A 24,889-nucleotide genomic window follows, 5' to 3' on the forward strand; every position below is an offset into this window, starting at 1 on the left:
TTCTTAAACTTGTTTTAAAAATCAGCATATGTAACTTTCCACATTATTCTGGCTCAAAGATAGCTCCACACTTTTCCTGCAGCTTAAAATAAGGGTTTCTTTTCTTTTTTGGCAGCGGGGAGGGTAAAAGGAAGAGAGATGAGCTTGAAACCTTGCTGATTTGTAGGTTTGCTTCTGAGTTGCTGGATATTTCCTGACAGATAAGGTTTATAAAGGAATACATACCAAGAGCTGGCCATGTTATCATATTGATAGCAGTTAACTCTTCCAGCTGAGACCAGAATACGATAACTTGCTATTAGTTATTATAGGCATTTATTATTTTATAAACATATTTTATCTACTTTACAAAGTAATATTAAAGGTACATATAGTTTATGAAATTATTTGCAAAAAAAATTTCACCAACTAAAACTTCTTACTATTTCCATTAGCAAGTATTGTACATTTGTTAGAGTACCTGATACTTGTTAAAATATCAAGTAATACAGGACAAGGTGTTATAAAATAGAGCACACAGCTGGGAAGCATTTTATTTTTTTTTCTATTTCATATGACATTGTTTAGGACAAGATTTTAAAGGTCTCTTTCCAGTAATTTTTATGACTTAGGAGTACCACTTAAAAATATTTACTGATGCTATAAATATTAGTGCTTTTCAACATATTGACAATTTTAATGAATGCCATATCTATTATACCTTTTGGTCCTTTGGTTGGAAAGATAAACAGAAACTTTAAATCAGAAGTTCAAATATTCAAAAATAGTTTTTAACCCATTTCCCGTCTGCTGAGAATATTTGCCGGTGGCGCTTATGGCTGCAGCGTTGAACTTGAGATAACTTGCTGATTACAGTCCTAATCTTACCCCCAAAGTTTGCCACGAAATATCTCGCTTTTATTATTTTCGCATCTCTCTAGTATATCGATAGTCTTTGGAAACAAATGACATCATTCTATTTGTAGCATTCTATTTTATAGTAGTGATATTTCCATTTACAAAATATAATTCTCAATCACTGAAAATGTCAAATCCTAGAAAAAGTAGCATTCCCACGCGTGATTTGAAATTAACGCTGGCAGCGAGCTTCACTTTTTTTTCTTAAAACGGGAAATGGGTTACAAGCACACCCAAACAAATCAAATCTACATCAGCAATTGTTAATATTAGTTTTAGTTGTTATTAAGAATTCTTAGCAAGAACATACTGAAGTATGTATGAGATTTTTTTAATTATAATTTAAAAAACAAATTTAAATTTATAAATAAAAAGATTAATGGCCAAATTAAAGAAAGTTTAAGCATCAGATTTAAAATATCTTAATTTTGCGGCTATTCAGAAATATTTTGTGAATAATAAGAATTATTTCATAAATATATATGTATAAATATAAATATATATCTACAAGATCTGCAATGTAGGAGAAAACCCTTTAAAAGAAAGAAATTGCACTTTTAAGATTATCAGGATGTTGTAATTTTTACCCTTTAAGTGAAGTATAATTACCATTCCAAGTGCTTTTGGCACAAGTTTTTAGGTGAATATTGACACAATCTTAAAAACATAATGCTTTTATATTTTATTTACTAGAATATGAGGAATCAAACAGAATTTAGAATTCTGACCAATCCAGATAACTACAACTGCTTAAATACAAAAAAAAAAAAAAAAAAAGAATTATTTAAAAAAAAACCCTCAAACCTGTCTTTACATCTGGAACATGTAAAATTTTACCAGCAACAGCTTTTCTTCAATCCCTTCAGCAAGAATTCCCAGCTTTCACAAAAATGTAATTGTCTTTTTCTACTCATATATGATATAGATCACACCCCAGTATATAAGGACAAAAAATAAATGTATAATAAAAAGATTGGATAAATCAGGAGAGGCTTTTTGGTCTTGAATTCTTCACCCACTAACAATGAAGCAGCACTGTAGGCAGCCCAAAACACACCAAAGAGCTTTAAAAAAAAAAAAAAAAAAAAGACAAAGGGCAGCATATTAGCAAGTCAATTAACATTCTGGGTATCAAAGAATAAAAATAATATTTACAATATTGTTTAAAACTACCCTGACAACCAACTGTGGTAAACAGTAAAACTTATTGAGAATGTTTAAAACTTATTAAGAATGTTAGTCCTTGCTTTGCTCCTTGACTTCTGCAAATAAAGTGTTTTGTTATCAAATATGTCTAATCAGAAGAATCACTTGGGGTGCCTATTAAAAAGAATCCTGAGATTCACTCTACTCTTGATGAATCAGAATTTCTAAGAAAAGGGTCTAGTAATTAACTTTTTTAACAAGTGTCCCTGGTGATGTAAGATAAGGCAACTTTTGGAAAAACTATTATTGGGCCAAATTACTGACAGAAATTTGACTGCCGAAAAAAAATTGATTTTTACAGACTAGAAATTTTGTCCTTTATATCCTAGTAGGAAAACAGATTAAGTTAAAAGTTTATACAATGTTTATTAAGTATCACAGCTTCTTCCCAGGGATAGAAAGATCGAGTTAAATAAAGAGGAGAAAAAAACATAATATTTTGGTCGAGTTTAATTAAATAAAATATACTGTGGTCTTCTGATCATATCCATATCTAATTTTAAATTACTGCCACTGGAAATTTATGTAGTAATTATTGATACAATCACTGAAGCTATTTTACAGAATAAAATGAAGAACTTCAAGGGGAGAAATCAGGGAAACAATAATAGAAACAATAATAATAGACACACTGACATTTTGGGGCTGGATAATTGTTGCGGGAAACTGTCCTATATATTGTAGGATGTTTAGTAGTATCCCTGGTCTCTATCCACTATAATCTAGTAACGTTCTACCCCTATGCCCAATTTGTGACACCCAAAAATGTCTCTGATATTGCCAAATGTCCCTGGGGAGCAAAACTGCCCACAGTTAAGAATCACCAGTACAGAGGTAAGAAATAAATACTGGCAGACTGATCGAAAATGTATTTGAGATGGTCCAACCTTCTATAATGCTTTTTAAACTTAAAAACAAACAAACAAACAAACCAAAAAAACTATAAAATATTTTAAGCCTACAGAAAAGTATCGGAAAATATGAAATAAAATTATGATCAAATTGCATTTTTACATCATGATGCAATTTTTTTGTTCTAAATAAATAGTTAAAGATTAGTAAGAGTTACAGAGATTTAATACTAAAAAAATTAGCTGTTGTAGATTAAACTGTATTCTAACGCTGGAGTTAAATGAGTTTTGCATCATATTTCTCAACAAACCTTGGAGTGAAACAAGAAACATGTACAGTAGCTCACTACACACAGAAGATTAAGCAATTAGGAAAAAAAATTTGGCAAAGAAAAATCTCAAGTTTAAAAACAATTTTATCCTAATTTTTTAATGACACAAATAAGATTTTTCCACTTTATAAAATATTTATGTGGTACATAAAAAATATTACGGACCAATTTTCAGTTGAATTCGATGACTAAAAATAACCAGAGGACACAGTTTTAGCAATTTTGGGTGTAGTCCTAGCAGTATCCAAACAGGCTTTTACCCAAGTAAAAAAATAACTCACAAGCAGGAAGTGATCCTGAATGATTCAGTAAAGTGGTATGTTCACTAAGGCTACATAATTAAATGCCAGCATGGGGCTAGCTTCTGCACTGCAAGACTTTTAAACTAAGTGCTAATAATGCCAATTAAAAAAGTTTCAGAATTAGAATGTAGAGGAAAGAAAGTTGTTAAGGTTCCCATTTTGCAGAGGAGAATAAGAAAAGATATCTCTCCAGGGCAGACAAGTGGCAGAACCAGGACTTGAATTCAGAACTGACTGGTTCCAAAATCCATATTATTCTCAATAGCCAATGCTTATATAATGTCAGTATTGACCTGCAGTTACCCAATTCTAAATAGAATCATTTATTTTATACTGGAATTAGTGATGAACTTTAAATGAAACCAAATGTCATAAAAATCAAGTGGCTCTACTTAAACAAATATTTTTAGTGTGGAGGCTACATAATGGCAGTTCTGAAAGTGGTGGTCTTAAAAGTTCTATTTTCCATAAAGAAAAAGCATTACATTCACTGTGTAATGTATAAGCATGTGCTAAAGCAGTCATTTCCCAAAGTTGTTCAAAATTAATAAATGACAAAATTTAAGTTATATTATTGATTAATACTTAGTATTATCAGTAAATGTTTAAAATGGGTACAAATGTTAATGTAAATTTAACACGGCATAAGGAAGTCTTTATCTTTGCCATACAGAAAAGTCAATTTATTAGAACCATGTCTATCATATTTATAAGGAGGTTACTATTCAAGGAAGAATAAGAGTTATTAAATAAATGCCCAGGGTACTTTTAAATAAACATTTCCCACAAAATCTAAGTCGTAAACTCATGTTATAACCATAGAGAAGAAAAATTCAATATTAAAAAATCCCTGAGGCCCGATTTGCTCTTTGTTCTTTACTTTCCCCTTGATATACATTATAATTTCTGGTAATTAAAAGGGGAAAATAAAAGAAATACAATTATAAAGTCAGTGAGTAAGGTCATTGTTCCAAAATACTACCAACTGTTTGATAAATAGTTATAGATTATAGTATTCTTAACTAGAGAACTATTCTGCTTTTGTTATTGGAAAAGAGTGAACTAATTTTTATAATACACACTACTTACTTTTATAAGTGTAGATACCACTTCAAATGATCCAACCACCAAAAGTATAGGGGCTATTACAATGAGAGGAAGTAATGAATATCCTATAACTCCAAGAACTTGGCCATATGCAACCTGTGAATTTTCAAATTTTTAAATAAATATCACAGAAATCATGATACTCATTTTAATCACTACTGAACATCATATATATTCTTTGTTGTAGTTACATAAATGTGAGAATAAAGAAGACATGACGTAGTATACCCATCATATTTCAAAGTATCATATACTTTACTGTTTTATCCTATACATATATACTATAACGAAGTTTAATTCGTAAATTTTAGGTAAAGAGATTAACAACAGTAACTCATAATAAAATAGAGCAATTATAACAATATGCTGTAATGAAAGTTATGTAAATGTGGTCTCTCTCCCTGATAACTGTTCTGATAACCTACAGGGCTACTAAGGGACTAAAAGGCAGGTGTATATACCATGGATACTAAACAAAGGGATGAATCACGTCCTGCACAGGATGGCACAGTATTTCATCACTCTACTCAGAATGGTATGCAATTTAAAACTTAAGAATTGTTTACTTCTAGAATTTTTCACTTAGTATTTTTGGATGGCAATTGATCAAAGGTAACTGAAACAGTAGAAAGTGAAACTGCAGATAAGGTGGAACTACTGTACATGCAAAAATGGAGAACAATGCCACTCTTCTGTTTTTGTCTTGAAAATAGTTACTTTTTTAATTTTTTTATTATTTATTATTATTTATGCCTACAGCACCTAGTCTTCTTAGGTGGTCTCCCATCCAAGTATTAACCAGGCCCGATCCTGCTTAGCTTCTGAGATCAGACATCGGGCTTGTTCAGGGTGGCATGGCCATAGACTATGGACCATGGCTCCACTGGGGCGCAAACCCAGGACCTTCTGCATGTAAAGCAGACGTGCTAACTACTACACCATGGAACTCATCCTAGTTACTTTTCTTTCAAATGTAGTATTTATGTTAAAATGTATTTTATTTGTTTTTAGTTTTAAATGAATATATAAATTTTTAATTTTAATTTTAATGTGGTAAATATCAATAACTATAACCCACATAAAGAAATTTCTTTGGGGACCTGAGATCAAAAAGTTTAAGAATTGCCCTAACAAAAAATATATTGTATGCTTCCCTAAAAAGCTGTAAATTACTGATAAGTGGGATGGAATCTTTTATTTCTGCTTCATTTCTTATAAAATTTATTGAGTATGTACAATACTAGTACGCTGATAATCTTAAAGAAGTAGAATAACTGAAAAGCAATTCTAGGGCAAGAAACAATTATAATATATATAGCTACTAATAGTATCTGCAGTATCAAAAATAACGCTTACCATCAAAACAAAGGTTATTTTCAAAATTGACTACTTACTTCTCCACCAAGAACTCTGGCCAGTAAGAAAATTGTTAGTGAACCAAATATCCAAATGGTTATAATCCATGAGACCACCTTCAAGAGAAAAGAAATTAATGGAATTAACATCTTTGTACCAAATAAGCTGATAATTTCCCAGGAACTCAATTCTCTGCCATAAGATACTTTGGTATACCCATTTCAGGTCATAGAGAGTTTGTTTGGGTTCCCAGGTATCTTTCCAAAACTTAATAAGAACACAATGTGTAATACAATTTTACATCCAAAATGAACATTTAGCAATGATCAACTGCCTAAGGAAACCTCAGTATTTCAAGATTTATGGTAAAAGATTACTATAAAAAGAGAACAGAGTATTTACTCCCAACACCCTGGTTTATAGCATCCTACGAGAAAAATTTATCCCTGAAACAAGTTACTAACCTTCTCAGGAGGTCTTTAAAATTTTTATTAATTACATATTTATCTAAATAATAGAATATGGAAGGCATTTCAACTCCTGAGACTTAGCATAATAATGATACATGCATATATTTCCAAGTTCTGTCTACTTGGAGGGTCTAGAAATAATACCCCAGAAGCTACGTAAGCATACTTATTGCTCAGATTCTGGTTTCTAAATATCATTCCCCAATAAAAGGAACTAGGATTCCACAGTGAAATGGTTGATTCCAGGGCCGAGGCAGGTAAAATAAAAACTAGAACACTTTGTGGAGTCAGAAGGAAAAGAAGTGTTCAAAAAAGGATGGGAATATGTTGAAAGGACACAGAAGCTAACCTGAAGGAGCTCCCAATGGCTAAAGCTGAAACAATCTGAGTAATAAAATAAATGATAGTAATATTGGATTACAATCGAGAATATAAATATCCATGAGTCCATACTGACATAAATATATGAATGATTAAGTAATGGCAAAGAAGGCATAGCTGTGCCATAAATATCAATTCATACATGTAGAACAAATGAGGAAAGTAGAAAATCACCACTCAGTAAACAATATAGTAATTATTTTTCCCTGGAAAATCCATCAATAGATGCTAAAATTAGTAGGCTAAAGTTTGATGAAAAACAGGATGTTTGCATAGTCACAAAGTATCTCCACAAGATATATATTACTTGAAAAGAGAAAAATAGCAACTTCACAGTCGGGCAGATACCATCCCATCACCTAACCAAATAATCAACATTAACGGCACCAGTAATAAGACATATTAACATAATGTAATCCCTGATAGTATACAGAGAAGGGCACAATGTCACTTCTGTGGTATTCTTGCCAAAAATACATGGCTCCAATTCAGTCATAAAAAAACATCAAGCAAAGCCAAAATGAGCAATATTCTATGGAGGTAGTAATATTCTGTTTTTAGCCTCAGATCCCTCTGTTCAAATGAAATAAAAAAAAAAAATTAGAAATGTTCTAAAAGAAGGATTGGTGATAGGTAGGAGACCAGAGTCTCCATTCAACTTATTCCACAGTCTTTACACTTTCAACAGAATCCCTGATATAAACTACTGAGCCAAAGTAAATATTAATAGTATTAGTGTTATATTACATTAAAGGTCTTGCTATGGGGAGATTATTCTGGATTATCTAGGTGAGCACTACATGTAATCACAATTGTCCTTAAAAAAAGGAGGGAGAGGGAGATATGACTAGAGTAGAGAAGAAGACAATGTGAACATGAAAACAGAGATTACAATGATGTGAAGCCAAGGAATGCTGGCAACCTCTAGACATGGGAGGAGGCAAGTAACAAATTCTTCCCTAGAGCCTCCAGAGGAATCAGACCTGCTGACATTTTGATCTTAGCCCTTTCATACTTATTTTGGTTTTCTGACTTTCAGAACAGCAAAAGAAAAAATATGTCTTGTTTTAAGCCACTAAACTTGTGTAAATTTGTTACGGCAGCAAAAGGAAACTAATTCATTTCTAAATCACTTTGTGGTAAAGTCTTAAACTAGGAATGAGGGAGTGATGTGTGTATGTTATGTCTTGATGATAAAAGATAAGCCCTCTGAGAATAAGACAAAGTATATAAAAACAAATACTGAGGGAATCCTTGTCATCACTTATTAGAATGTTTATTTTAAAAAACAGAACTAAAAATGAATAAAAGGTAAGAACATGGTGACGAGTTTTGTGTTTCAAATTCTTCATCCTTTGGAGAGATCAGAAAGGGTGTGGGCAGCCCTTTTGGTCACTTTTGGTCATTGGTCACTTCTGGTCAGCTGGGAGAAGTTGCATCCATTTACTCCAGTTGCTAGAAAAATATTAATACTTCCTATGTGAATGATGATGTGGAAGAGTTTGGAAAGTATAATCTACGGCACTCCCCACATATTTAATTAAGAATAATTCTAGGGATAACAAGTGAAAAATAATGAGTAAAGGTAAAGCATTTCTCAAATATGATGTAATATTACAGTTAATATTTGGCTACCTTCAATTTTAAAACTCTTAAAACATTTAGAATTTGTATAAAGTAAGGTATACTTACCCTAAATTGTCCATATAATGATATCATGGAAAAGAAAAGAACAACAGCCAGAGGACCCCAAAAGTCAGGATTGTCTCTCACCACTTGTCTATTAAAACCAAGTGATGGCATTGGCATCAAAACACATCGGATTTTGTAGTAAATATCCTTTAGATCGATATCCAATTCCTCCCTATAATTGTAAAATAAAAATTTTTTAAAGGCACACAACACTTCTGAAAACTGAGACAGTTGCAGTAGAATTTAAATATAATGGTACAATTTCCATACATAAGTCAACAAAACATTTGCATTTGAAGTACCATATATTTCACTGATTCATTTTCAACATTTCAACATCTCTAAAGTTGGATGCATCTCACAATTGTTAGTGTCTTGCAACTGTTGTCAGCCTGGAATGAAGCCAAGTGCTTACAAGATCTGCCTTTCCTTTTGCCAGTCCCCTGCAGGCACTACCAATTTGGGACAACTTTAAAATAAAATTATCTGCTTGAAACTTTTTTGAATTATACTGATAATTCAGACGACAATCCTATATGAGAATGAGGGTAGGGTTTACATTCTCAGGGGAAATTTTTCTTCCAACACCCTACCGAGTGTCTCACTGAGACAAATAAACTTCTCTGTTGTCTCTTTTTTTATGGTAGGTTATTTCTCATTTATCCTTATGCTAAGGAGAAAGCCTTTCATATCCTGGCTTTATACTGTTTTAAGCACTTTTTCATTCTTATTGATAATCGTAAAATAACTGCATCTTATAAGCATCTTAGAATGAGCATCCTAGATTTGATGAAATATGGTATATTAACATAGAAATAGGATGTTTTAGCACTTCATCTACCAATAATTACTACAGAGAATAAGTTAGTAATGCCTCAATTTTACAAAGCTGTTTTTCTTTCCAAAATTGTTAAATTCTTTACTTTTTTCCCAAGTAATACACAGTTGCTTTAAAAAAAAATGAAAGTCTCTTTATAATCTTCTCAGTGGTAGCTCTAGAATTTCTATACGAGAGATTGTGGAGTGTAATCTTCTTGGACATCTTAATTTATCTTAAACTGAATTTCCACAGCAAGCGCCACGTTTACTTGAGATAGCTATGTATCTAGGTAAGCCCTAACAGTTTGGAGTGAGTATGTATGTATGTATGTATGTATGTATGTATGTATGTATGTATGTATGTGTGTGTGTGTGTGTGAGAGAGAGAGAGATAGAGAGAGAGATAAAGAGAGAGAACAGAGGATTATGATTCTTTTAATTTTTGCCATTTAATAGGTTAAAAATATTCTCTCATTATTTCAGTTTTTCTAATTACTAGTAAAACTGAAAACAGCTAAAACTGTTAAGATTTTCCATATTTATCTTTAAATAACAATGAAAGAATATAATCGCCCCACACACTAGCTCTAAAAACCAAAAAGTACGTATTACTATTTTTACATACAAGAGTGGCTTATTATCTTCAGGATCATCATCTTCAACTTCCAATAGCCAGCCATATCCTCTTTGTCTCAGAAATGTAGTAGCTGTAGATTCTTTGATAAAATCTCCACCAAGGTTTAATTTGACATCTGGTGCTGCTATTGAACCACTGAGCTCTTAGGAGAAAAGAGGACAAAATGATAAACCAAGGTAAAATGTGTGAATCTTAACCAAATGGGCATCTATTCAGCTAAGATAATTATCATTTGAAGATCTGCTATTACATACAATATTCATATTTTAAAGTTATAGATATCTAAATATCATCTTTTATTTTACAAGAAAACAAAAGATGAGAGAAGTGAAGACATATGAAAAGTTTCATTGCTAATTAGCTGGGTTGGTACCAGAATCTAGATTTATAACAATAACTTTAAATTTTAAATGGAAGATATATACAAAATATATTACATGATAACATTTTGGAGTCCCTTCATTATTATACACATTGTGTGCTTCAAAACAAAGTGATTGTACACAGTCTTCTCAAAAGCATTACATATGTACATATATAAACCATTAGATATAACTTATTTGCTAAAGGAAAACTATAGATAATTCTTCTCTACCTTTCCATTCTTTCATTTAAAGTACCAAATAGCTATGCTAAATGCTTCATATATTAATGTTTAGTTCTGGATAAATCTGACTAGTAAGAGTTCCCTTTTATTTCAGCTAATGCTTTTCTTTATATAATTACATCATTCATCTTCAGATTTAGCAAAAATAAAAGATTTTTTTTTTTTAGGTCAGCTCTAAAAAATGATGAAGAGATTCAGTCACCCACATTACAAAATAAATTCCATTCACAGTCTGCACAGGAGTTTAGAGTTTACAGATAATCACGATAGTACAAATGCTACATTTTCTGGTCACAAAAAATTGGGAATACTAAAGGACTTGCTTGAGGTCATATAGGAATTAAGAAAAAACACATTGTAGGATCAGACAATACACACTAGTAAACAACCATCAATATTGTTAACTGGAAGCCACATGACGAGTGGTATTTTAAAAACATAATTTTGGCAACAGCAAACCAGAACATTCTTAACACAGATGTGCCTTCTCTGGAGATTATATATAGTACAAAAAAGAGCTTAATTTTAACCTAAATTTTAGGTTTGCTTTTGAGAACAGTCATTAAAATTTTGGCTTAAACTTCAATCAATGAGTGGATCAATTATGTCACATCTTGGTCTGGCTGTGACAACTCCTGCAATTAATTATAATAAAGTGTGCATTCTGAAGCTAAATCCTAGCTTACCTACTAATTAATACAGCAAATCATTAATGTCTTATGGTCCCCAGTTTCCCAAAGTTCTTTTTTAGGTTTAACATTACATGATTCTAAAAGTTTTTATAAGGGAGTTTACTCACCTAGAGATAAAATGCAAGTACTTTTGAATTCACTGTCTTTCCCTACTTAAAAGTTTAAAAATAGTCTTTGTAGATGCTGTAGACTCTTGTAATTAAAAGTCTCTCAAAATCGCTTTCTGCTTGTCTTAACCTCAGCTGAAAATGAAAGAGTTGAAATTTAACTAAAATTCCATTTACAGGACGTACAAAGAGTATTTTTCTTGATTTAACAAGAGGAAGATTTAGATCAGGAAATCATTAGTAAAGCAGTGGCATTAAAGGTTTTAGAATATGAGGCACGAAAGGACCTTAACAACTGTTTCCTGGCCCATAGAAAGGACTATACTAAAAATTCTTAATCTAAACCAAAAAAGGATATATAAATTATAGTGCTAAGGAATGGTGTGATAAAGAATGGTTAGTAGTTTGTGCTAACATGGGTGCCAGAACTTCAAAAAGGCACCTTTAGCTCACAAATTCATACTATTTTCCATTCCATGCAAAGTAGGAAAAAAATATTATGAACATATATGAATGCCTACAACAGCAATTTGACACATCCCTTAGTACCTCCTAAGACACAACTAGATGTGGGTACAAAAAAAACAACAGAAAGGTCCAAAAAATTGGTAGCAAGCTACTAAGAATAATGTCAAAAAAAAAAAAAAGGAGAAAGATTCTAAATCACTCTAGGAGTACAGCTGGTTTAAGTTAAACGAGAGTAAGAACCAGCTAGCTTGGTTGTCAACTCTAGGATAGGTATCCAGATTTTAAAAACCCCACTAATTTTAAATTAATTCTTTCTTACGACACTATGTATAATTGTCATTTTCTAAGTAAGAAAAATATATAGATAGTAATAAATAGAAATGAATTTAAGAGGAAATAATCTTTGAAAAAATCTATTGCAAAAGAAAATCTTAAAAATGTTTCCACTGCTGTTTGGGTTCAGTGGAAGGAAGAATATCAATCAGTAAGTTTCAAGTTTTATGGAAAGCCCCCTGGAAAAATTACAGAACAAAATTTAACAGTAATTTTCTCTCCTTTTCAACACAAGTGTATTACTGGGAGAGGGATCTTTTCTCTCAATATTCTACTCAGACTGAGAACTCCACTTTGAAAGATGAGGAAGAATCTGGTCAGTGCAGTATGATAGTATATACTCAGGATTTACTAATCTGCCCCTAGACAAGTTCTAGACTTCTGTGAAAGGAGAGTATCCTGCAATGAATAGTGAATGTTTTGTTGGTACTTGTCGACTTCTTAAATATGTGAAGCTTTTTCTTATTTAACATTCAGTAAGAGCAAAGACAAAAATCATTTCATTTCATTTGAAAATAAAATCCGTATGTGCTTTAATCAAAAACAAAATTGAGTATTTGTTTGGCAAAAGAAACACATGTTTTATACTGAAGGTATAAATTCCATTGTTCCATTTTAGCTATAAAAACATTTTAATGCATATATAGGCCAATGACAGATATCAAAAAACCAAAGAAAGTACATAATGATTATTAGACCTATATTGGAGCTTGCTAGATCATGTTAATCCATAAAAAAAAAATTTTAAGACTGTATAAAATTGTGTCTTAGGGCAACTGTAACAAAATATCATAGACTGGGTAGCTTATAACAAATAGAAATTTATTTCTCCCAGTTCTGGAGGCTGAGAGTCCAAGATCAGGGTACCAGCATGGTCAGCTTAGGGTCCTCTTGCAGCTTACAGACTACTTGCATCCTCACATGGTAGAAGCGGGTAGGGAGCTGCTCTACTCTGTGGGGGTCTTGTTTATAAGAACACTAATCCCATTTATGAAGATTCCACCTAAGTACCTCAGAAGGGCCCCATTTCCTAAAACGATCACATTGGGCATTAGGATTTCAACATATGAATTTTGGGGGGACACAAACATTAAGACCATAAGAAGGGATAAGAAGATTGAAGAAGGCTGAGCTCAAAAAGCAATATATTGAACTCAGGTCTTTTCTGTAGACCTACAGAATCAATTGTCAGCTTAACATTTCCTTGTAGCTAAGTCAAAAGCATCTAAAACTCAATAGTCCAAAACTGATTTCTTGTTACCTAAGGTCTTACTCCAGTTTCTTATTTCAGTGAATGGTTCCACTATCCATCCAGCATTACAAACCAGAAATTTGATTATCTTTGATAGTTTCCTTCATTCCCATGTTTCTTGCTTCATCCAATCCACCAAATTTTGTCATTTTTACCTCTAAATATTTTTTTGAACCTGTCCACTTTTCTCCATTTCTACCACCAGCACCAAGTTAGTGCAAACTATCATTTCCTGCTTGACTATAATGGTCTACTAACTGCTATCTCCCTAGTCATTCTTGTCTTGTTCCAATCCATTTTCTTAACTATAGTTAGAAGAATCTTTAAAATTCAAATTTTTCATTTTCCTGTTTAAAATCCTTCGACGGACTCCCACTGATTCTTTAGCTCAAATCCAAAAATCTCTACATGCCTTCTCCAGAACAATTTCTTGCCCCCACCCTTCCATCTGTACGCTATGCTCTAGCCACCCACCCTAAGCCTCTCAGTTCTTTGCATGAACCAGAATGCCCCTTACCTCAGGGACGTTGTACCAAGCCATTTCCTCTAACTTAAAATAATTAAATGCCACCTATTTTTCAGTTCTCAGATATAACTGCTTAAGAAATTTTGACTCCTAGGTTAAGTTCCTATCATACTCCCCTGGATTTTTCCTTCTTAGCATTTACCACTGTTTATAATAACATATTTGTGTGATTATTTGGATAATGTCTATAAGTTCTATGATGGCAGAACTAAGTGTTTTTATTGTAGTTTTGTTTTGAACATATGTCCCAAGTACTCATAATAGGCAACTAACAAATGTGTGCTGGTTGAGTGAATTAATTTAACGGAAGGGCAAATAGCTTCATATAGCTTAAATCGAGAAGTGACATTAAAGACTTTTAATAAAACAAATATACAAAATTAGATTTGAATTTTGGAAGCAATGTTAGCTGCACTATAGAGGACTGGCTTTACAGTAAAGAGTACAGATGAGAAATGGTCAGGACTTGAACTAAGGTAGTGTCAGCAGAAAGGGAAGAAAAATTATAGTTATTCTGGAGCTCTTCTGAAATAATTTTATTGACCAACTGAAGATGAGAAAGTGAGCGACAAGTTTCTAGCCTTTGGCAAGAGGAACAATATCACAAACATTAAATCATTTTCACTTCCTCCCTCATTTTAACACTGATCAAGTAATCCATCAATAAATATTAATGGATTACTTATTTCTATAATGCCCTAAGAGTAATATAAAGAAGTGAGATACCTTGAGGAATTTAAACTCTAATTGATATTTAAACAATGAAATTTCAGCCAGAAAAAGCAATGAGTTCCTGATTCATGCTGCAACATAGATGAACCTTGAAAACATTTTGCTTGGCGAAAGAAGCCAGACATAAAAGGTCACATGCTGTATTACCCCATTTATATGAAACGTCCAGAATCTATGCAAACCTATAAACAGAAAGTAGATTAGTGGTTGCCAGGGGCTAAGAGGCAAGTGGAGGAATGGAGAGTGACTGAAAATGGGTAGATACGTGGGTATAGGGTTTCTTTTCAGAGTGATGAAAATGTTCTAGAATTAGATAGTGGTGACGGTTGTACAACTTTGTGAATAAACCAAAACACACTGTATTCTATGCTTTAAGTGTGAAGTTTATGATGTGTGAATTATATCTCAATTTAAAAAATCTAAGATGTGATACACAACCCTATTAGCACTGTAAAATACACTCTTCTGTAGGTGAATAACAACACAAATTGCCTACTGAACACAAGTTGTAAAGAGGAGTAAAGAGGCCTAAGCTCTCAGAGAGGTGGTCAGGAAGGTTATATGGAGGTGGAACCTGAATTTGGCTATGAGGGATAGCTGGCTGAGCAGAGAATGAGAAATCATTTCAAAGAAAAGAAATGGCAGGGACAAAGGCATGGAAGCCCAAGGCTTGTGATGGGCACAGATTTCATCTCTAAAGTTGTGGAAGATAGGTTGGGAACAAATTGTTAAGAGCATAAATATCAGCCCCCCAAAACCCAGTTGTCTTTATTTTATAGGCACATGTTTCTCTATACATGTTCTGTGGAATCTGGGTCCTACCAGATGTCCTTCACAAAAGACTTTTGATGTTCACTGAATTTGGAAAACGCTGCCAAACTACAATTACAGTTTCAGAATTAATATTGGCATATCAAAGGCTTTGGGAATTCTGCATTAAGGAAACTAGTTGAACTTAGCTTACATTATTTATCAAATTTATGTCATCATGGACATTATGTCATCATATGACCTTTTGAGAAACACTACTGAAGATACTTTTGTAGATAGGATGCAAAGTTCCAGCATAGTAGTAGAGATTCCTGGGTGCTGAGGATATGGGATATGACAGAGATAGCTTAGTTGTGAAAATAAGAAAAAAGAGAAGAAGCAGATTTAATTAAAAATTCTGCCAATTAGAAGAGACCTATGAGTGATGATAGAAATGAAAGGAACAGAGGAGAAATAGCAACGGCTAGAGAAAAAACTAGAGAAGAGAAGGAAAGGTTCCAAATGAAGCAGGGAGATATGAAAATAATGGCACTAGTAGAGGCTTATCCTAGGAAAGAAAAGTTTCAAGATTTGGAGGAAAGATGAATGTTTCAATACAGATACAAAGATATTCAGAGGTAGAAAAACATGAGGATGGAAAATGACTATTGGGTGGCTTAGAACATCCTTCTTGCTTAGTTGTCTCTGTTCATGCCCTTTCCAACCGGTTGCTGAATTTGTCAAATTAGTGCTGGCTTCAGTTCTAGTAGCACAACACCTTTATCTTAAGCAAAAAATATCAAGTAGTCATTCATTTATCAAACATTTACTGAGTTCCTGTTATGTGCCAGGTTCCCTGCCAGGCAGTGGGTATGATACTGAGAGTAAAGCACAGCTTCTAACCACAAAGAGCTCATGGTCTACATCAGCATTGTTTTAGGTCTGTGAAGACTGAGAAGTATAAGCTATAGGGACTGCTTTCACCAATTATTTTACTTGCATAGTTCTTAAGTGAATGTTCTTCCACCTTTTCAATCTGAAGAACTACTTATTCTTCAAAATATACCTCATCTGTTCCTGAAGACTTCCTTGATCGCTTTCTGCACAATTAACTTCTTCCTTTGAACCAAATTTTTTATAGCATTTATTGAAAATTTTAAATCTCTTTCTTATTAGACCATTTCTTGGAGTCAGAGACTTCCTCACATGCAGTCTTTTGCACATGGATGTAACTCCTGTCATCCTATACATATAATACATTATCTATCCTTCAAAGTTTGGCAAACCTCCATCAAATTATCCAGGATCTCCCAGCTGAGAAAATTTCCTCCTCTTCTGATCTTTCATAACATTCTAAATCAGTGCTCCTCAAGCTTTAATGTGCGTATGAATCACTGAAGGATCTTGTTAAAATGCAAATTATAATTAGAGCAGATTCTGCATTACTAAGTACCAAGGTAAAGCCAATGCTGATGGTCTGTGGACATAAACCAGGTAAAGAATTACTATTTGTCTGACATAAAATAATTTCAAAGGATTGCCTTGAAGAATTCTATACTACACTTTACATATATGTAACAGTATCATTACATTCTTACATTTATACACATGCATTTCATTACTGCTTTTGTATGCAGTTTTACACCACAGACTTGAGTATTTAGTCTGGATTTCACTATTCATTTATTGATTTAGTCACTCATAGCTCATGTTCTTTCAACTATAATTATGGACCTTGACTTGATACACATTATCTTAAATAATTCTCACCATATTCTGATAAGTGGTGTGCTTTTCATTTTACAGGTGACAAAATGGACGCTCACAGAAGTTATGTAACTTGCCCAACATCGCAGAGCTATTATAGGAGTCAGGACTTTAAAGTCTTTTGGCTCTAAATCAAGTAATTATTTAGTTTTGCCATCCAAAATGTGCTAAGTTTTGTAGTCCCAAGTATCAATGTCATATGAGGTAAAAGAAAGCAGAAATCATTTATCCCTATAACAAACAATTATTTTGTGATGTTTATATTCTGGGTTTTGTGGTAGGTGTTAGGATATAGAAAAGATTTCTAGAGAACTTTCTGGTTCTGAGGGAGAGTTAAGCAAGGTTTCACCATGGAAGGAGCATTTGATTTCAGTTTTAAGTTTCAACCTGGAGTAAGGAGAACAAAGGTACTTTAAACATAACGTTCAGGATATGCATAGGTATGGAGATGAAACATCAAGACAGATTTTTGGACAAAGGATATGTGATCAAATGATAAGGATTGGTATCATTAAGAGAGATGTGGACAGAAAACTAGAAGGAAAGTATACATTGAAAATATCTATAAGCCTAAAACATTCATGGTTAGCATAAAAAGGAAGCAGCAAGAATTTACAAGACATCTTAGGAACCAGAGAAAAAACTTGGAGTTTGCAGAGTTAGATGTTCATTTTGGAGAACAATAAATGTGTGGGACCTGTTAATGCTGAAACCGACACAGCAGCACCACTGCTAACATGTACTGAGCACTCAACTCCGCCAGATATAGTACTTAAATATTTGGGTACTTGGGTATTATTAAGAGAGGCTAAGTAACTCACCTAATACTACATAAACAGTAATTGGTAAAACCAGGATGCAAATCCAAGTCTCTTTCCACTATACTTCAGATACACTATTCTATTTAAAAAATATAAGAAAGAGGCATCACGGTTTAGTGGAAAGAAATCTGAGGAGACAGAACACCCAATCTCAATTCCAGATCCTTCATGTGGAGGTTACTAAATTTCCCTAAGCCTGCTTTATTATAAAATACAGAAATAATAAAACTCAGCAGGATTCTTATAAAGATCAACCAAGACAACTGCTAAAATACTATGGAAATTTCAGCTGTACAAAGTTATACACATCAAGGTGTTAGTATACACATATCTTCCCTGGTCTATATATTCCCAGATATACAGGGAGTCTATATATCCTTGAAGGCTATATCAAGTTTGAATAAACCGTATGGATTTTACTTATTCCAGGTTTCTTGGTTTAGTATATAAAGTCAATGCGTTAGCTCATTCTATATCATTCTGTCAAATTTTTTAGGTGTATTTAAGAAAGGTAATTCCCGGGGGAAGGGATGACATGAAAAATATACACACTGATAGAGGAGTCTGAACAAACATCAGGTTCTGATATCCAATGATAATTTTTTAAGTCTGGAAAATTAAGCTGACATTTCACCCTAAGCGCTATGCTATCAAATGCAGATGAAACAAACTGAAATATTTAGGGTTGCTTTATTTCACCAAATACTCGTATTAAGTTTAAACATCAGTAATAAAAAAAAACGTATCAGCTATGTTCTCTATGACAGATAAAATTTTTATTTTACATTTTAAATTGTAACAAAACTAGGGTATTATTTTTTTAAAAAATACCTATGAAAAAACAAAATAAGGAAAACAAAACAGAAAAAAGGGAAAACAAGCTATACTAACTGATGCACTATGAAACTGGATTTCTGAGAAAATATTACGTTTTTCTTTAGACTGAAATTTCTATAGCTAAATATAATTTATTTTTTCATATGAGGCAGGAAGTCTGGTCACTGGAAAATCACTGGTGTACAAAGCCTAAAAAAGTTAAGAGTCTGGTAAGGAACAGGGACGAGGAGGAAAACAAATTTTCCTAAGCTGTAGAAAAAGCTCTCCAGCACAAGTGCTTCATCAAAATAGTACAAGGAAATCTGTAGAAGCTATTAGGAACACCTAACCAGATTAAAATAAGTTTTAAGTATACCTGGGTCTACTTCTCTGAATATTGAGGTCAAACCCTAAAAAAACAAGAGGAAAACTGGGACGTAGGCAAGATATCGAATTCCATGTAGTTGCAGGGCCGAATCCAATCCCAGCACAAGTTACCTATTGATAAATAACAGAGGAACGCTGCTCTCCTTCCTCGTTTTCATTCTTTGACACTCATCCTGGCCAATCTAACGATCGCTTTCCTGAGTAATAGCAAGTCATCCAGAATTAAAATCTTCGAGTTCTGTGGGCTCACTTAAGGCGGGCAGGTCACCTGGAAAAACCTGCCCCACACGGAATGGGGTAAGCCAGAGCTGACCGAATGCACTTGGAAAGCTCCCCTACACCCCTCCCTCGGCCACTCGGGCCCTCTTGGAAGGCCCCCGCAGACGCAGAGGGCTTGAGTCACCAGTCAGCTTGCTGCCCGTCCCCACCCTGACCACAACCTCTTTCAGCACCAGAAAGACCCCGCCGCATCCCGCCCGGCGTCCTCCGAGGTGAGAGGCCCGTCGGGGGCTCAGTCTCACCTTCCGCGTCAGCTGAGGAGACAAAGGTGAAGTCCCCGTTAGTGGGGGAATACGCCGGGGGCGGGCCCGGCGGCTGCATCTCGCGGCCCGTCGGAGCCGGCGGCGGTAAAGAAGGCTGCGGCTGGGCCCAGGCCCGAAGGCGGCCGCCGCGCCGACCCCCACGCGCGCCCTACGGTGCGGCCCGTGAGACAGGAGGTGCGGGCTGGAAGCTAGGCCTGCGACGAGCACAGCGGGCCGCAGGGTTGCCCCAGAGACTGCCCACCAAAGTCCTCTCGGTGGCGACCGCCCAAGCACCACGACGCCGGCGTCCTGACAGGACCATAACAGTGACAGCGCCGCTGCGATTGGCTCTTTGTAATGTGCTCTCCCATTGGCTCCCGGAGAAAGGTTCTGATTGGGCCGACCCGCTGTTGATTCCGGAAGTTTATCCAGGATAGGAAGGTCACTTCTAATTCGTGGGCCACTCTGGCTTTCCCCTCCCCCTGAGCTGTTTTTGTTTTCTTAACGTCTCATCTCTTTCTCTTTCTTTACTTATGTTCTCCTTTTATTTGTTAACTGAGTAGGTTCAAGAATTTACAACTAGGAACGTGTCTGGAAGTCAGCCCTTGTCTAAGATCCCAAGATTTTGTTAAAAGGATAGGGCAAAGCAAATGAAAAAATACCACGAAATTTCCTACTGTTTTGAAGGTAGTTTTTTCTTGATTGGGCCTTCATTTGGTTGCTGTAGACGACCTTTGTATCTCAGAACTCCTGGTAAATTAGTTCTACCAGTTTCTGGGTTTTTTGCTGTTTCCTTGGAGAAAAAGGGCTTGGAGCTTCCTAGTCTGCCATTTTGCTGACATGGTTTTTTTACGCCTGATTTCCTAGGAATTTCCCCTTTATCACAGCTTATTGTTCAGTAAGAGTTTGGTCATAGGTTGTATTTAAGCCATTTATGCCAGGGAGGCTTTCAGCCTGTGTTGATGGGTTTGTGTATGGATTAGGGAATGCTTTCAAATCCACTCCACGTTCAGCCCTGATTTCTCTTGAGTGGATGCAATCGAATGTATGTACACAGCTTCCCAGATCCCCAGAGTTAACCATTATCCCAGGAGTGCTCCTGTTTATCTTTCTCTAGTTATTCCATTAACCCTCTGGCTAGTAACTGGTAACCTCTTTTTGTTCTCCTTCCAAATGTCTGATGTTTCAACAGCGGTCTTAGGCATTATTCTGAATAAAGTCAGTCCTTTCCCTGCAGAGTATGGAACTTTATATTTTCATGTCCTGCCTTTCTGCCTAGGCAGAACCTCTGTGTGACTACACCAGGGCTGCAGGCAGAGACCTGCTCTTCCCAGAGTGACACCCGTGCTCTTTATGAGTGAGCACTTGGGGGTATGGCAGCCCCTGGTCTTCACAAGTTGCCTCTTTCAGCACAGAATCTCCACTCTCAGACAATTCTAACCAAGATTTAATAGATTTTTCTCAAGTGACTATTTTGCCATATGTTGTATGCCCTTAGGACAATTTTCTGAGAGTTTAAATAATAGTTTTTTAAAAATAATTTTCATTAGTTAAATTGATGTTTTGTTGGGGAAATTGTCTGCTGAGCTCCTACTCCACTTTGCCAGAATCCTGTGCCCATGCTTTTGTTTCAACTTTTCTATATCGTTACAGTCTAGATATGTCTTTTTGTAAATAGCATTTTTTTCTAGTTTAACGACCTTAGCCTTTTAATTTGAGCATTGAGTCCATTTACATTCATTGTAGTTTTTGGTACATTGGATTTATTTTTGTTTATTCTACCTTATTTTGTCTTGTTTTCTTTCTTTACATTGATTGTTTTCTCTCATTTTTTCCTTTTACTAGTTTAGAAATTATACCCTCTACTTCTCTTTTCTTATCAGTTACAATGAACTTTTAATGTGTACTTAACTTATCACAAGATAATACAAGAACCTTAGAACACTCTTAACTTTGATAAGACAAAACAACCTAGAAACTATGGTTGTTATATAGTTTAGTTCTGACTTATGCTTATTTTTTACCCCACAAAAATTGGTGTTATGTTTTATATAGTCAGTATTCGTTCTGCTTTTCCAAAAATTTAAAAATTTTCTTTGCTTATCTTTATTCTTTCATCTCTGATTCTCTCCTTCTTTCTGCTTAAAGTACATCGTTTAAGATTTCCTTTAGTAAGGCTCTGTTGGTGGGGAAAAAATCTGTCAGTTTTACCTACAAATGTTTTGGTTTTTTTTTTTTTTTTCGCTTCTGTTTTAAAAAGATATTTGTACTGGAGTATCATTATAGGTCAACAGTTATTATTTTCAGCACATCAAAGATATTCCATGGTCCTGTTTTCTAGTTGCTATTGAGAAATGAACTTCATTTCTTTGAAGATGATTTTTCTATTTTCTTTGGTTGCCTTTAATATGTCTTTGTCTTACTATATGCTGAGAATGGATACTGAAATGAATGTGGTATGGATTTCTTATTGTTTATACTGCTTGGAATTTATTGGATAACCCGAACTTCAAGGTTGCTGTCTTTCTTCAATTCTTTAAATTTTCAGTTATTATCTTTTCTAATATTGCTGCTACTCTATCTCTCCTCTCCTTCTGAAACTCAAATACATAACAGTAATAATAACAGCTACATAATTCTTATAGCTAACAGTTTCATGGCACTAAGTACTATTGTAAATGTTTTACATTAAATAATTTAATCCTCATTACAACCTCATGAAGTAGGTACTGTTATTTTCCCCATTTTACAAATAAAGAATATTAGGCAGAAAAAAGTTAAACACCTGCCAAAGATCACAGAGATTCTAATTGGTAAAATCCAGAGGTGAACCCTGATAATCTGATACCTGAGTCCCAACTATAATGCTCTGGAACTCTATTGCTTTTTGCTATTCTTCAGAGTTCATTATTGCCCTTTGATGCTTAAGTTTTTTGTTCTTTGTGGGTTTTTTTTTTTTTTTTTTGGCTCTGTCCAAGTATTTGGGTCACTTTACATAGCTCTGGTTGTCAACTGAATTTGACACCTTAGCAATCAACTTGCAGTAGTCACAACAAAATTTAAAAGCAGTTTTTTGTTTTTTTTTATGTAGTTACACAGGTGCTGCTACATTCTCAGTAACCACTTTGTCAATGAGAATATAATCCTTATAAGTTGTAGACATCCATTTCTTCAGTCCAGACTTTGGGCAGCTGAGGTCAGGATATTTTCAGACTATGATTCTTGTTTCAAGAATTCATGTCCTGTTTTTGGTTCTTTAAATAATGGGTTTGTTGACCTTCCAGGAGTGGTACAAATACTATGTTTAAATTGCTGATCTAACTTCATGTTTTAAATATTGTTTAAGAGGGCTAGTTTACTCAGACTAAGAAACTTTATGATATTCTTCAAAACGTCTTCAAACCTAAGTGGGAAATCCATGTTTGTTTTTGTGTTTATAACTTGTTTCTTATCTTAAGTAATTCATACTTATTAGAGAAAATAAAAAAACAAAAATCACCCTATTATATTACCTATAGAGGGTTACACTATGTTGGTGTAAATCCTTACAATACTTTTTCTAAGCATTTTACATATAACATATTATTCCATACACATTGTTTTATAACACTAACATTTTTCTAATGTCCCCATATATTTTTCTACATTTTTAATGTTTCTTTTTGTTTCATTAATGGATATTTTATAATTTATTAGAGCCAACTCCCTATCTTTGGACACTGGATTTCTTTCCGAATGTTTGTAATTATAAACAGCATCATGATAAACAGCTTTGTATCTGTACTTTTGTATATATTCATGAATATTTCTTTAGGATAAGTTTTTAAAAGAGTAATAACTGAGGTCAAAGAGGGTAAAAATGTCTAAAGGTTTTAAACATATATTGCTAACTTGTCTTTTAAGAAGTAGCAACAAGTCATCCTTCCATTGGCAGAGTACAAGAGTACTTTTTCCTACCCCCATCTTTATTATCAGTAGTGGATATCATCATTTTTAAAACATGCCACTTTGATGAGGGATCTATATTTTGTTGTTTCAGTTTTCATTTATTGATTTTAATTAACTTATTATACTTTACAGTTGACCACAGATTTGAACTGCACAGGTCTATTTACATGTAGATTTTTTCATTAAATACTGTAAATGTATTTTCCTTATATTTTTTTAAATAACATTTTCTTTTCTTTAGCTTACTTTATTGTAAGAATACAGTATGTAATACATATAACATACAAAATATGGGTTAATCAACTTTTCATTATTGGTAAAGCTCCTAGTCAACAGTAGACTATCAGTAGTTAAGGTTTTAGAGAGTCAAAAGTTATACACAGATTTTTGCAGTCAATCATACTGGCATTTTTCAGTTCTCAGGATCAGCCAACTCTTTCTCACCTCTACACTTCTGTGCATGCTCTTTTCTGTGTAGGGAGTCAGCACCCCTAACCTTCACATTGTTCAAGGGCTAACTGCACTTGAAAAGTGGACAGATTCTAAAGAGTAGGTATGAGAGACACTCTGGATATGAATGGAAGGAAATGTTTTCAATTTTGAATTAATACTAGAGAGAGAAGAATGTAATGCAACAAACGGTAGTATAATAGTAGATAAATTCAAGACCTCAGTCAATTGTCATTAAATTTATAGCCAAGGAAGCAGACATTGTGTACACTTAAATGAATGGACAATAACTGTTTAAAAACTGAACTGGACGTTTTCAGGATTTATTTAAGCACATTGTAGAGTCATAAAGACCAGTATGTCATACCATTGCTCGTTCATTTTTAACTTGTTGGTCCTCTATCTTAGTAAATGACACCCTCATTCACCCCATCATTAAATGCCGCGGTCCAGCCACGACAGGATCCAGGGGGCCCTGAAGGTGGGCAAGGCGTCGGCGCGGGAGACAGTCGACTACACAGCTCAGAGGCGGTGTGACACTGTTCCGTTTTATTGTGATTTGAGTACAACTTTTATACTTTTTATTTTGGCATTTGATTATACTTTGTTGTTAAGGTAGCAGGGAGTTAAATTTCTGTGGTTAGGCAAAGCAGAAAATCTTA

The 24,889-nt window shown here is 34.1% G+C and overlaps 2 protein-coding genes across 3 annotated transcripts in view; one reads left to right on the plus strand and one right to left on the minus strand.

Annotated features, from left to right (window-relative positions):
• Positions 1-1,555: 1,555 nt before the first annotated feature.
• On the minus strand, positions 1,556-20,159 carry YIPF4 (Yip1 domain family member 4). 2 transcript variants are annotated; one of them, XR_002783256.1, is made up of 7 exons: positions 19,830-20,159; positions 11,457-11,591; positions 10,039-10,192; positions 8,595-8,766; positions 6,090-6,167; positions 4,678-4,791; positions 1,556-1,961 (listed from the first exon to the last, which is right to left on the minus strand). XR_002783256.1 is itself a non-coding variant. In XM_011372110.2 (6 exons), the coding sequence occupies exons 1-6, from the start codon at positions 19,906-19,908 to the stop codon at positions 1,824-1,826; spliced, it is 735 nt and encodes a 244-aa protein (XP_011370412.1). In that variant the 5' UTR covers positions 19,909-20,157; the 3' UTR covers positions 1,556-1,823. The 2 variants fall into 2 exon arrangements, 1 of the variants encoding a protein (XP_011370412.1); XM_011372110.2 differs by lacking the exon at positions 11,457-11,591 and having other exon boundaries at positions 19,830-20,157.
• Positions 19,608-24,889, plus strand: part of NLRC4 (NLR family CARD domain containing 4) — a 41,431-nt gene continuing 36,149 nt past the window's right edge. Inside the window, exon 1 of the mRNA XM_011372112.2 lies at positions 19,608-19,799. The gene's annotated coding sequence lies outside the window, so the exon portion shown is untranslated. The remainder of the gene's footprint in view (positions 19,800-24,889) is intronic.

Source organism: Pteropus vampyrus, unplaced genomic scaffold, assembly GCF_000151845.1.
Source record: "Pteropus vampyrus isolate Shadow unplaced genomic scaffold, Pvam_2.0 Scaffold200, whole genome shotgun sequence".
Classification (NCBI taxonomy): domain Eukaryota; kingdom Metazoa; phylum Chordata; class Mammalia; order Chiroptera; family Pteropodidae; genus Pteropus; species Pteropus vampyrus.